The sequence below is a fragment of the Perca fluviatilis genome, chromosome 10, assembly GCF_010015445.1.
Source record: "Perca fluviatilis chromosome 10, GENO_Pfluv_1.0, whole genome shotgun sequence".
NCBI lineage: Eukaryota > Metazoa > Chordata > Actinopteri > Perciformes > Percidae > Perca > Perca fluviatilis.
Genome location: NC_053121.1, coordinates 35,146,440 through 35,161,334, shown reverse-complemented (window position 1 = coordinate 35,161,334; position 14,895 = coordinate 35,146,440). Strand labels below are relative to the sequence as shown.

Here is a 14,895-nt window from a genome sequence, read left to right as displayed (position 1 = left end):
AACAGAGCTTAGTTCTGCTACTGGAGCTAAAACGAATTTGTGGACAGAGATCGTTTTGTCTCAAAAACTGCTTAAAAACAAAAATACAGTAGTGTAGATGTAGCCTTAGTCAAGAAGAGGCTGTGTGACTTAAAGGACAATTCCGGCGCAAAACGAACCTAGGGGTTAATAACAGATGTACCCACTCGATCGTTCTCTGGGACATGTTTTCATGCTTATCGAATGTGTTTGTAGCTTGAAACAAGCTAGCTCGGACCGCTGATTAGCTTACAACGCTAGTATTCGGGGCACAGGGAAACAAATGGGTATTTATACCACTAAAAAGGCTTAAAATATCACCACGCTTCAACGGTAGCATAATGAGGGTCCCTAAATCAGCTAATCAGCGGTCCGCACTAGCTTGTTTCAAGCTACAAACACATTCGATTAGCATGAAAACATGTCCCAGAGAACGATCGAGTGGGTACATCTGTTATTAACCCCTAGGTTCGTTTTGCGCCGGAATTGTCCTTTAACATGAATTCATTGTATGATTTTGTGTGGTGTTTTTTTTTTTTTTTTTTTTTAAACGTTTCACAGCATTCCTACAAAATGTGCGACGTGACTCTCGGTTCTTGTGTCTCTCCTCCTCTCAGCTCTCTGATAGCGATCATGAGGAAGTCCTCCAAAGGCTCCAAAGCCCCAGTGAAGACAGAGCAGCCGCCAGGTGAGTCTCTGTGCACCTTTTCAGATGTTCTCCCATGGTAGCAATGACCAATATGGATACAAACTTGTATCACAGAATAAGTCATTTCAGATTTATTTTTTTCTAGAAATTAAATTAAAGGTGCTCTAAGCGATTTTGGGTGACGTCACTTCTTGTTGACATTCGAAGTATTGTAAAACAAAACGAGGCTAGCTCGCCCCTCCCTCCTCCTCATCCCGTCCCCTCCTCCTCCCTTCCATGCTTCCGCACACTAAACCCCCAACCCACCCACCCCCCCCCCAAATCCTTCTTGTCGGTTATTGGCTGGAAGACTGTTTGTTATGTTTGGTGGTGCAGGTTGGCGCAGTTTGTTTTTGTTGGCATGTGTGGACCCTGGGCTGTCTACAGAGACCGCGTTTTTTTACAGTGTGTTCAGGGGACAGGCAGCTAGCAGATAGTGAGGAGATGTTTTTTACAGTGTGTTCAGGGGACAGGCAGCTAGCAGATAGTGAGGAGATGTTTTTTACAGTGTGTTCAGGGGACAGGCAGCTAGCAGATAGTGAGGAGATGTTTTTTACAGTGTGTTCAGGGGACAGACAGCTAGCAGATAGTGAGGAGATGTTTTTTTACAGTGTGTTCAGGGGACAGACAGCTAGCAGATAGTGAGGAGATGTTTTTTTACAGTGTGTTCAGGAGACAGGCAGCTAGCAGATAGTGAGGAGATGTTTGCTGTATGTGACAAAAAATGTTGTAGCCTAAAAAAACGCGTGACATCGCTTAGAGCACCTTTAGGATATTTAAATTCTTATGTGAAGATGATTCAAATGTTGATAATTATCTGCCAGAAATCTAATTGCATGCAAAATTTAAGTAAATAACTACATGGGAATGTCATTTTTTTAAATGAATCCAGTAGGAACGTAACATTGTGAATAGGTTTAAAATCGGTTGTCAATCTCGTACACATTTTCATATCACCTAAACCTATTATGTAACATCTATATTAGACATTATTCCCTTTATTGTAATGGTAAACATTGAGCTTCCTCTCTCTCCAGCTGGCGAGGGCGACGACGTGAAGGCAAAGGCGGTGAACGAAATGATGGAAAGGATCAAACATGGCGTCGTCCTGCGGCCCGTCAAGAGTCAGGACAGTAAGGTGAGGATGACGAGATGTGCAGACTGAGAGGTTTTTTAACTGATCTGTATTTTATAGTTGGCTGTTTTCTGATCATTTCAAAGAACAAAAAAAGGACACTTATTAATCCCCGAATCATGCATGGTAATAAAATGCAACAAGTTGGTGCTTTTTTGCCGAGAAACCTTTTAAAAAAATAAATAAAGTAGAGCTATGATCTGGCCCAAACAATCAGGCACAGCCCGAAAACATGGCAGCAGATTTGTGCTAGAGCCTGATTATGTTAAAGCCTGAATTTCAACTGTAACAAAGGGCTGTACGTTCCCACACAGCCCGACATTATTCATGACATTAAACTAGGGCTGCAACTAACGATTACTTTCATCGTCGATTAATCTGTCAATTATTTTCTGGATGAATGGATTAGTTGTTTGGTCTCTAAAATGTCAGAAAATGGCCAAAAATGTGGATCAGTGTTTCCATAAGCCCAAGATGATAGCCTCAAATGTCTCGTTTTGTCCACAACTCAAAGATATTCAGTTTACTGTCACAGAGGAGAGAAGACACTAGAACAATATTCAACATTTAACAAGCTGCGATCAGAGACTTTTTAAACTTTTTTTCATAAAAAAACGATTAATCGATTATCAAAATAGTTGTCGATTAATTTTATAGTTGACAACTAATCTATACATCTGTGCAGCTCTACGTGACTCAGACTATAAGGTCTGCATAACATTTAAAAAAAAAAAAATAATCCTATTCCAGTCAAACCGTGTTGGGTCAGAGAGAACCGAAGCTCTACATAGTAGCTCTCCTTATTTCGACCCTGCATCCAACAAGAACAAAGAGGTCAAGGGTCAAAGTTCACAGCTGCCTGATGGCAGAGGTAAATATTCCTGTGCCTGCAGAATAATAAAAAATAATAATCTATCTTCACTTCTAGACATGTCAAAGCAGGTGAGACCGTACACCTGGCACGCACACAAACACGTTTTCCTGTAAAACGTGATTGTGTGTGCCAGGAGTACTGTCGTTTAGAGTACTGGTCTCCTCTCTTCACTGGTCCCTCGTGCTTCAGTAAAGATCAGGACGTCAGTCAGCATGTTGTCTGTAGGCTGAAGGCACTCTGGCTGATTGCTCTCTTCTCTTTCCTCCCCATGTGTCTCCTTTGTGCTGCCACAGAGAGTAGCAGTAAAAGTGAGTATATTGATGTTTGCATCAATCACTGTTGTTCCCTGGGAGGGGGGTTCCCTCCCTCTGACCCCCACACACACACACACACACACACTCAGCAAACCCTTTCAGTTTTAATCGGTAAAACACGCATCGCTTTAATTTCCATTTTACATATCTTCATGGCTCATGGACTATGTGTGCTCTGTGGTTATTGTCCCCTCTGAGGGGCAGGGGCGATTCCAGGATATTTTAAGTCCAATAATCAGTCACGGGTGGCATGGGATGAAATCTGTCCGAGCGACAACACATCTGAGTCCAAGCATAAAGAGTTTGAGCAGAGGTACAGCGAATCCAATCGCCAGCAGTGGCTGTTTGAGTGTGAGAGTGAGAGCGAAGGTTTCAAGAAATCAATGACAAATGCTCTCAAATTGAAAGAACGCACTTATGTTATACTAATTTTCAGGTTCATAATTGTATTTAGAGGTTCTATCAGAATAGGTTTACATGGTTTCATTTTTAAAAAACACCATATTTTTGTCGTACTGCACATTGCTGCAGCTCCTCTTTTCACCCTGTGTGTTGAGCTCTCTGTTTTAGCTACAGAGTGAGACATCTCACTTCTGTTCCATCTTTGTTGGGAGTCGCACATGTGCAGTACCTAGGTAAGGACTACTAGCCAGTCAGAAGCAGAGTAAGGGGGCGTGCCCTGATAGTACCTAGGTAAGGACTACTAGCCAGTCAGAAGCAGAGTATGAGGGCGGCCTTGACAGTACCTAGGTAAGGACTACTAGCCAGTCAGGGGCAGAGTATGACTGCGTGCCCTGACAGTACCTAGGTAAGGACTACTAGCCAGTCAGAAGCAGAGTATGAGGGCATGCCCTGACAGTACCTAGGTAAGGACTACTAGCCAGTCAGAAGCAGAGTATGAGGGCATGCCCTGACAGTAGCTAGGTAAGGACTACTAGCCAGTCAGAAGCAGAGTATGAGGGCGTGCCCTGACAGTACCTAGGTAAGGACTACTAGCCAGTCAGAAGCAGAGTATGAGGGTGTACCATGCTAGCAGCTAGGCGAGCATTATAACGTGTGTTCCAAAGTGACCACGTCTGTCTCTGAAGTAAAGGCTGGACTACAATAGAGCTGTTTGGAGCAGTTGGTGAACAGGGTTTTCTGTTGGAGATGGTAAGTCCCTTTGGGGGGGACTTTGGGCTTTTTCACTTTGTAAACCTATAACATGCACAAAAAAAGATATATAACACAATAAAGGAAAGAGGAAAAGCCAAAAAGCATAATATGAACACAAAACACTCCATAAAAGAGCAGTTAAAAAACAGTTGAAAACAACTGCTGAAGAGAATATGAAAACAGCTAAAATAGAATAAGACAGTTATGAAATACAAATACAACATGAAGGGAAATGATTAGTGTTTTTTTTTTTTTTTCAGCCACCTCTGATCCTTGAGGAGAAACCGCAGGAGAGCGCCATGGAGGAACTGAAAGGCATCCTGGTAAAGAGACTTTTAATCAGCTTTGTTATAGTGACGCTGTGGTTCTGGTGTGTCAAAGCTGCTGCTACGAAAGGAAAATACTCACTCAGCGTAGACACACTACATTCCGAATGCGCTGTATACATGTCCAAACCGGAATATCCAACGTCTTAATCGGAAAATGCTATATTCTGAAAAAAAACCATATTCTGAATATCCAACCGGAATATGCTGTTTACATGATCTGTATCAAATTCGGAATATTGTCGTATTCGGAATAATAATGGAATATTGGTGTGCATGTAAACGTACTGACTGATGCGGTTTTCGATGCCTCTGTCTGGCGGAGGCATCATAATATACGGTATCATAGTGTTTTTCTTCTTCACATAATTAATTAATAAATAGTATTTCCACCGTAAATTGGTGCATATGAAGTCTGAGGCTCAACATTTCCCTGGGGGAGGACACCCAGACCCCCCACTATGATATACCCCCCCCCCCCCATTCATATATATATATATATATCTACCATATATGGGCCCATACATATACAGTACATTATACCCACTACAATACATTATTAGACTACACCACTGGCTCCACCCCAATACAAGCAGAAAAACTGTCCGCTAAACTGCAGATTTTCATTCTAGATCCACTCTTAAACTGTTCAGAAAAAAGAAAAAAGAAATCTGCAGATTTCGTTTGGGTCAGGAGAAAAGTTGAGAAACACATAAACTGCAGATTCTTTTAAGTCATCATTATGTTAACATAGGGGTAATTTGAACGGTCAAACAATAAAGATTGTGGTTTTAATGAAACTGACAAATAATTCTTTCAGGTGCTTTTTCAAAGCATTTGGAATGGGAAGCTTGTTAATGCCATCATAGGTGGTGCAGCTGCTTACTAAATTAAATTAAAGAGACATACTGATTTGACTGTTTTCCTTGTGTCTTGGAGAAGAATAAAGCCGTTGTGTTTGCCTCCAGGAGACGGTGAAGCGGAGCCCCAGCCGAGGCTCTCAGGAGTCGGGCCCGTCGGGGCCGTCGCCTCCGGGGAAGAAGGACAGCGAGCTGGAGGTCATCCTGAGACGCCGACGCAACAAGGCGGGAGAAGCTGGCTCCGGAGGTAGACACACACCCTGTGGTCGCTAAACAGGGTTCATTTAATGTGGAGTTTTTTCCTCCCTGCAAAGTCTCAAATTGACTAATTGACAAATTGACTACTCCCAATACAAGCCAGCAACATACAGCATTCACACTGCAGTTTCTTCGGAAATTGCATACTTCATTTTTCATGTAGAGTTCTCTAGGATCAGCAGGGAATGTTTTTTTTCTCGAATTGTGATAGAAAACCTCAATTTCTTTCCTGCCTGCAAAGTCTCAAATTGACTCGTTCATATTCCAAATTGAAGCCAGCAATCCCGCTTAGAATCAGCTTAAAAAAATAAATATTATATCATTATATTTCACATCTTTTAAACATTATTGGTATTATTCAACTTGTCAATGACATTCCTACTAATTCAACCCATTCCCACTTTTTCAACCGTTCCTACTACCCCTACCTACTTCTTACACATTCAAACCAGCAATCCAGTTTAGCATCAGCCTTTCAACATACAGCATTCACACCGCAGTTTCTTCAGAAATTCAATTTTAGTTTTCATGTAGAGTTCTCTAGGGACAGCATTTCCTCCCTGCAAAGTCTCAAATTGACTCATCTTGTAACTATGGCCTGTATATAACTTTCTACTACATCAAATGTACCCATTATATGAAACTTTTTATTTCACATACAGTTTATCTCAGGTGTCAGACTGATCTGATGAAGTGGCGTATGTCGTATGCCGTTATTGGCGTGTTGTCAAGACGCATTCTCGCTTTTTAGCGTGTTTATCAACGCTGTTTGCCCTCCGTTGACTTACATTACCTTGCGATTGTGTGTGAATTGACGTATTAGTGAGTAGTATGAAAGGGCGAATCGCCACACAGGGAGGTTGGTTGTGGTGGTAGATGGGTAAAACGCAGGACTTTCACCCAGGAGACCGGGGATCGTGTCCTGCGTGGCGTTTCCTAAACCCAACCCCGGTTGTTATTTTCCTAACCCAACCTGGTTTTCTTTTCCTAATCCCAACCGTTTGTCCGTTTATTTTCCTAAAACCTGCATGTGACGTAGTCTTGCGATAACACGTAGCCTCGCGGTAACACGCCACGTGGCTTTAGAAAGTGGCACGTGACGTGTATGTTTACGCTGTGACGTTGCAGACTGCCGTCCGCTGTATACAGCGTAGACATACACGCGGATAGCTCATAATGCGTACGGATAACATACCACTTGGCTTAAGAAAGTTGGCGTGTATGTTTGCGTGAAGTCATGAGGCCACGTTGTAGGTGTTTCAGCATGGCGATTCTACCCCAACATCCTGTTTTTATGTGGAGGCACGTCAAACCAAATTAAAGACCTTAAATACATTTTAAACTCTCTTTTTTGTAGCACCTTTCCTGCGAGCATGCAGCGCAAAGTGCTTCACAGAACAAAACAGAAGACAAAGACAAATTAACAATATCAAAACAACTACAACCATAAGACAGTAAATGTAAAAAAATAAATAAAATAAACACCAGGGTTAAAAAAAAAAAGATAGAAAAACCAATGATTAACACTTCAAAACTAATGCTATGAAATGACTCCAAATTAAAAGCCAGATTATAAAAGATATGTCCTAAATTTCCTTTTCAAAATACAAAGAGTTTGCCATTTTAATATCCAGTGGCAGTGAGTTCCACAGTTCAGGGGCATACAAACACACAAAGGCCTTCTCAAAACTGTACTTTTATGAGACACTTAAGGAAAGAAGTCAAGCAAATAAAAAAGGTCAAAATGACATTAAAATGCAGCCTGTGTGAAGAGGTGAAGCCGGAGATGAAGGCAGCGGTATCTGCGTGTTCACACGCGGTCTCGCTGTTAATTATCCCGCTGCTGTGTCAGTCAATGTTCACAGCATGTGGTGTTAGCAGTGCAGACGTCAGAGGTTCAACTCCCGCTGAGACGAAACCATTTCATGCTGTGAGAGAGAACCAGTCAGCTGGCGTGTGTGTGTGTGTGTGTGTGTGTGTGTGTGTGTGTGTGTGTGTGTGTGTGTGTGTGTGTGTGTGTGTGTGTGTGTGTGTGTGTGTGTGTGTGTGTGTGTGTGTGTGTGTGTGTGTGTGTGTCCACTGGGTGGATCTCACTTCCCTTAAATTGCATCCATGTTTCCTTCACTTGCTTCCCCTTCCTCGCTTCGTAGTCCGTTCCACCGAGGAAGCATGGGGGGGGGGGTGAATCATGCACAGAGAGAGGAAATGTGTTTTTAGAGGGATGAGACGTCCTTTCCTCTGAAGCGTCACGTGAATTTGTCAGCTGTATAGGCGGAGTTAGGCCACGATCTACTGCTTTCTACTCATTTTGAATGGGGGTAGTATGTTTAGGCTGTGGCTGGTCGCCGCAGGGGGCCGGGGGGGCGGGGCCACTCAAAAAACGAATCATGCAACCAGAGATCAGACTTGTCTGTGTGGTTCGAGGCGGTGGGAGAGTCCCGTACAGGAAACAGGAAACACCACTGCCTCTATCTCTGCCACAAGAATGTGTTAAAACACTACGAGGGTAAAAAACAAAACACAAGCTCTGAACTGCCCGGGAGTGTGTGTAATGGCTGAACGTTTCCCGCAACAACAAAGCACTCGCCATGTCTCGCTCGTCTCTATTCTTTCTCTCTCTCTCCTGTGAAGTGACGCTTCCTTTAAGTGCGGTCGGAATCGTCGAAATCTATAAACGATCTGGTCAGTATTTGTAAAATATAAAGTCTACTTGTGCTTTGTTGGGGGGCTAAAGAGCACAACAGGACGTCACAAATGGGCTGTTTCATGCCTCACCACCCTGCGGGGAATCGCCCGATCACTTTCCTTGGCATGAATGCCCACTTAGCAACGGCTTTCAGCTGCACGGCTTCCGGGAAGGCTGCTCTCCGTATCCTCGCTCATAGCTCCTCAAATATCTCTCCTCCATCCTCGATCCTAGCTCCTCTGGGCATGAAAAAAGAGCTTTGAGACAGCCTTCGAGAAGGAAGGCCAGAACAACTTCCGGTTCATCCGAGGAGCGAGGAGCTATCAAATAAGAGAAGTGAGATTCAGCCACTGGGTAACCAGGTCAGATTAATGCTGACATGGATTTATTTGCTTTTCCACGATCGATTGACCTCGTCCGGCAGAATGAAACACGACTGCTTGATTTCAAATCTCTAAAGTATTCACATTCACACAAGAGTGACTCTGGTCTGCGGACAAGTCAGTTAAACTATTTCCTTTCCTTTTACAGTCGGGATAAGTGAAGCAAATAGAAGTCAAACGAGTTTCCAATTGTATCAGCAAACGTGATCTGAACACATGTAAGGAATATAATGTTGATATAAGGTTCATAGTGAGTTGTTTTCAGCAGTTAGTTTGCATCACAAGCAGGATAACCAGGGAGTTTCTGGAGATTCTGGTTTGAATCTGCTGTTGCATGATTGCTCGGTCATAGAAAACTCATTTCAAAAAGGAAGAAAGGACCGATTACGGATTTTTCTTTTTCCTCTCCAGATGAGCGAGAGGGCCAGATGAGTCACGTGTCCTCGTCCGACAGCCTGAACGGGAGGCGCACCAGCAGCGACTCGGGCAAGGACCCCGATGGCCCGGCGGGGCTGAGCGTCCCGTTTGACTCGGTTGCGGGTCCCAGGGTTAGCCTGGAGAAACCGGGGCCCGTCGTGGCCCGGAGGAAGAGCTCCGACTCGGGCAAAGAGCCCCGAGTGGGCTCCTGGCAGGAGAGGAGGTCCTGCAGCTCTCTGTCGGAGAAGGAAACTGCCGAGTCTCCGGTCAGCAACGGCTGCATCAACAGGTGAAGCTTTTTCTTTATTCACCAGCCAAAAAAACAGCCATTTTCCAACATGGAGGTAGAAGACACAATGAACAGTCCAATGGTAATCAAACCAAGCTGTCGTGCAAATGTAAAGCCGAACAGAATATGATCGAGACAATACAAATACTGCAAACAAACAGAAAATGTATTAAAAGCAAATAGACCAGAAAGAAACCAAGACGTAACGCATTAAAACCAAATGTAAGGATATACAGAGAGTGCAAAAATATATCTCAACAAAAAATGATAAATATAAGTGCTGTAGGTCGAGCAGTCTGTCCATCAGCTTACACAATATTTGGTTGGATCGCTGACCTTTGCCTGTCTGTTTGTCCCTGCTCCACAGTGTGGGGGACGAGGATGGACATGCGACCGAGACGTGCGTCCAGTCCAACGGCGTGGAACACAGCCGACCCGTCGAGGACACCCACGCCACCCTCTGCACCGGCCCGGTCAACGGCAGCACGGACGCCGAGTGCTAGGATGGAGTCTAACAGGATCCCAGGCTTGTTTCTGCAATCTGATGCATGCATTTAATTGGCTGATGTGAGAGCGACGTCATCGGCGTTTACTCTCAGATGAGAGAGGTTTGAGGGTGCGATCACACATTTGCCTTTTTTGATTAATGGGTCAGAACCTGAGTGGAAAAAAGTAGACTGTGTTGTACTTTTGTATTTTTTTTGTTGTTGTTTCTTCAGATTTACACTAACCATTTAAAAACTAACCAGGAGCCTGTTAACACGACCGGCTCACGGCTAATTTATTCAACAGGTCCGAGCATTTCTGATTCCATTTCCTGAACTTTTTTTTCACCTCTCTAACACGTGTCGAAGAAGATGAATGTGAGTGCAAGTCCAGAGTTCAAACGTCATTGTTCTCACGTGGACAAATTAGGCTCGTTCGAGATGAGCCAGGTCTGCGCAGAATCGATCACCCAATGCATGCTGGGTAGATTTGTGTCCGACTAGATCCCGACTTGCTCTGACGTCGTGCACACGCGGGCAGCGATGACCTCACGAGATCAAGGCGGCCGCAGGTTTTAGAGCCAGGGCATGATGGGAAACACCTGGCTCTCAGCTGATCTAACAGCTGATTGGTTCAGAATCGACTCAACATGATGATGTTTTATATAAACTTTTTATTGTTTTTTAACCCTCTGAGGACAAAAGACGCGCCGCCGCGTCCAAAACGATGTTTGACCAAACTCCTACTCAAAAAAGCGATATTACAAACTATCATTCCAGACATTTATTTACTATTTTAATCATATATAACCTAAAGACTTTGGTAAACTCATTTCAAGCACCGAAACAATTCGTACAACACATCATAAGTTAAGGTTAGTTTTCAAAAGAGATTTGAGGACTTTCAAAAAACCGAACATCAACGTTTCAGCTTTAGCGCCAAATTATCTCTTCACACATTGCTCTAGAAAAAATCTGAACATTTTGATATGAAACACATGGGGATCACTTTTATGCAAATACCCTAAAAAGGTAAATTTAAGAAGATGTGTGAAAGCTCCCTTAGACCTCAGAGGGTTAATTGGAGAGATTTTCTCTGATTTAAAGGCTTATTTAAATCTGGTAGCAGAATACATGTTGTGACGTTTAGCCTAGCAGTCCGAGGAACTAAATCCGTTCAGATTACGGCTCATCTACAGTCTGTCCGATATTAACTTCGGCAACAGATCGCCTCGAGAGCATTTGAACCTCTACTCTGTCATAATAATAACAACTGGACAACTGTGTTCAAGCTGATATATGGGTCTGATAACATTTCATTAAATCGGAATCGGCCCAAACAGGATGTGAGTGTTTCTGTGACTTCCTGTTCAGACTGAAGGCAGCTGGAAACTGTACGACTTGACCGCGGCTTTTTGACGCCATTCCCCCCTGCTGCCGCCGCCCGCTCCCGTCTACTTTACAGGCGAGGCGCAGCTCATCTCGAACGAGCCTGTTAACTCAACTGAAGTTGGACTTGCTGCAGATAAACTGTTTAGAACATACTTGCTGTGAACGCACCCTAACTTATCCAGCCATTGTAGAAGCCCTACACCTCTCCAAACAAACTGTATCCGACTGTCGCTTACCAATAGTTAAGAGATATTCCAATGATTAATCTCGCCGGCCTAAACTTGCTTGAGGGAAGAAAAAAAACACCAGTTCATGAATTTGCTGGTGAAATTAAAAAACGAATGACTTTGAGAGTTAATAGCTCCCTTTTTCTGTATTTTACTCAGTTTTTTTCAGAGTTATCCAATATTTATATATGGCTGCTTCCCCTTTTATCTTATTATCTCAGGTGGTGATTTGGGATTTGTGTTGGCCTTTAAAGGAGATTTAATATGGTGAACAAATAGTATAAATAGTCCATTGTCTTAAAAAACTAAATAAAAATGAATTAAAACATGCACCAAGATTTAAAAGAAAGATGTCAAATGTTTAATGCGGTTGTTGTGGGATTATTATTGTGGTAGGACTAAATTCTGATGCAAAATAAGTTAGTAAAAATAGCTTTTTTTTGTGCTTTATAGTGTTATACTTTCAGACGTCTAAAAGTAATTTTTTTTTTTATTTGAATTTGCATGTGACCTATTATACAATTAAGTAAAATGTGAAATTATTAAGGGTCGAATGTTATCAAGTTCCATTCTGCGTGCAGAAAAAGGCTTAAAGTACCCCGAATAATCCGAAACGGTGCATTCAAAGTGGGGCTTTCTACAATGGCGGATATTCTAAATTAGATTTGAGATTATCTATCTGCTGTACATGAGTTCTTTTCTTCGAAGGTTTCTGAAAACAAACCTGGGGATCCTGGAGGACAGGCTGACTGAACTATATGAGGGAAGTTGTGCTTTTTTTTTTGTGCACAGAACCTCCGTTTTTCTTCAGACACTTCAACTTGTACAATGACTGCAGAGCTTTAGGTTGACGTTTCTGTTTGATGCACAAAGGATGTGTTCAGTAGCCTATCACTTTGTGTCATCAGAAGGAATGCACCGTCTCCAACTTCTTCTGCTTCTCCTCCTCCTTTACTCCCAGTTGTAGCGGGGCTGCACACTTGATTTGTGTATAATCACGTGTTGTTATTGGCTTCATCAGTGGCAATATTGAAACACAGTTGGCTTTGTTGCAAACAGTGGGTTGAAAGGTGCTTTTCCTTCAACCACTGAGGCAGATTTTCTCGATAAGGGCTGGGACCAAACAAACAAGTTGAACTGCAAAACTCAAGCAAACGGAACAATTCAATACCGATATGAAATTACATGTCATTGTAGTATTTGGATTAAGAATCAGTGTGGTAAATATGTCAATGCACAAGATTAATCCTAAACACAAATTATGATTAGCATAGTTTCTGCAACGTACACGCAGCCAAACTGTTGGATGGAACTAACATACGGATGGTTTAGCTGTTCTTCGAAAAGGATAACTTTATCCTGAGTGTGGCATTAGAGCTGGGGTGTCAAACTCAACTTCACTAAGGGCCACACTGGAAAAAAATAATCACATCAAGGGCCAGACTGTACATTTTATTGACATGCTTTATTTAATTTATTTTATCATATTATTGCATGTCTCATATAGTCTTCTCACTTACAGCTTGGTCGACATAAAGCACCAAAAAATGTAACCTAGCCATCAAAGAAAAAAGCGACACAAAAACATCGGGAAAAAACGTCAAAAAATTTGACAAAAAAACGTCTGAAAAAGTGGCAAAAATGCTGAAAAAAACGGCAAAAGCGTTGGCAAAAAAGTGACAAAAACTACAGATGAAGCAACAAAAAAGTAGTTGGGCCAAAATGTATTATGAACCTAAATTGATATGAGGGCCAGATCACAATCTGCGAGGGGCCGGATTTGGCCAGTGTTATTTAATTAAAATGTGTTCATCCTCTGGGGAGCAGGTATTTAATTGGTGAATGTCAAGCTAATCTGACGCTTAAAGGACAATTCCGGCGCAAAATGAACCTAGGGGTTAATAACACATGTGTACCGAGTCCGACCGTTCTCTGGGACATGTTTTCATGTCCTAGTTTTAGCACAAACCGCTAATTAGCTTATAATGCTAGTCGTCGGGGCACGGCTAAAGTAAAAAGAAATCTCTAGTTCTACACCACTAACAAGGCTCAAAATAGCCCCACACTTCCACGGTAGCATAATGAGGGTCCCTACATGGAAACTGAAGCATTGAGAACTTTGTAAGTGTACAGACAGTTTATTAAAAAGATAGATTAGAAAGACAGTACCGTTCACGTATACAGGGCGCCATCTTGGGAAAACAGTCACGACCAGTGATAGACCGATTTTATCGGCCGGCCGATATATCGGCGTCGGCCGATACGTGGCTCCTGCGTTCGCCGATAGTTTTTTCCCGGCATTATTTCCAGACAGGCGTCCACAGGCAGCTCTGTGTTGCTGGAGACGCTGCAGTTCACGTGCAGACCGTGCACTGCCCCCTCCCCCGCTGGCAGAGTGCTGGTGCTGGAAGCCTGCATGGCAGTCTTAAATTACAAATCAAGCACTGTACTTCAATGGCTACTTTTCAGGTTTATTGTTTTCTTAAATTATTTAAATGTGTTGACAAAGGACATTTTGTGATGACCTGATTATATCTGTCTTATAATATGTCAGCAAGCAATGCATCATCAAGGCTGTGTTGTAGATGTTGATGAAGCACAGTTAACCATATGGAGTGCACCCATCCATATGATGCACACTGCACACATAATTTGGGTGATATGAATGTAAGATGATTGCAGAAGCGACACTGATCTGTGTTTTTGTTTATTATTTGTAAAGAAATGGCAGAGCGGATTCCGAAAACCAATCCAGTGTGGCAGGGTTTATATTTTTAGGATGTAAATTGAGGGAGCAAAAGCAGCATCGGCTCAAGAAAATCGGCAGCCCGTATCGGTCATCGGCTAAGGCTGATGAAAAAAAAAAAATCGTCCTCGGCACTAAAAAAATCCATATCTAGTCACGACCAGTCGAAGAACGAACGCCGTGCAACGTGCATTCAGTTCAGCTCACGTCGGTACACGTGTTATTAACCCCTAGGTTCATTTTGCGCCGGATTTGTCCTTTTTAAATTTGAATATTTAATGTGTAAAAATTTTGATTTTGGCCTGATGGTGGCAGAGGAAAGGTCAGGAGTTAAACCACTCTGCAAGTTGAAAGAAATGATGCTAAAGGGGGACCAAGAGCGCTACAAATGTGACGCCAAGGGGTCATGACCGAGCATCCGTATGTGACGAGTGCGTTGTGAGAATGTGTTGCAAAAACACACGACAAATTCCTCTCACAGTGCAATCAATAGTTGTTCACATACTAACGAGTGTTCCCAGCCCTAACTGTGATTATTAGATTGATTGACAGAGTTCCAGGTAACTTCATTTTTTGAGCAAACTGCATCCACTGATGAAGTCCAAAACTTGTACAAACTGGTCAAACTGAGTCAATAACGGA

The 14,895-nt window shown here is 42.8% G+C and overlaps 1 protein-coding gene across 2 annotated transcripts in view; it reads left to right on the top strand.

The window, feature by feature from the left end:
- The window catches only part of shtn3 (shootin 3), a 58,646-nt gene extending 45,681 nt beyond the window's left edge, over positions 1-12,965 (top strand). Inside the window, exons 11-17 of one of the 2 annotated variants that reach the window (XM_039813981.1) lie at positions 636-706; positions 1,744-1,844; positions 3,009-3,023; positions 4,445-4,507; positions 5,482-5,617; positions 9,109-9,403; positions 9,771-12,965. In XM_039813981.1, the coding sequence (XP_039669915.1) occupies positions 636-706; positions 1,744-1,844; positions 3,009-3,023; positions 4,445-4,507; positions 5,482-5,617; positions 9,109-9,403; positions 9,771-9,906 (817 nt within the window). In that variant the 3' untranslated portion in view covers positions 9,907-12,965. Of the gene's footprint in view, positions 1-635; positions 707-1,743; positions 1,845-3,008; positions 3,024-4,444; positions 4,508-5,478; positions 5,618-9,108; positions 9,404-9,770 lie in introns of both variants that reach the window. The other variant, XM_039813980.1, reaches the window with a different exon arrangement.
- Positions 12,966-14,895: the final 1,930 nt, after the last annotated feature.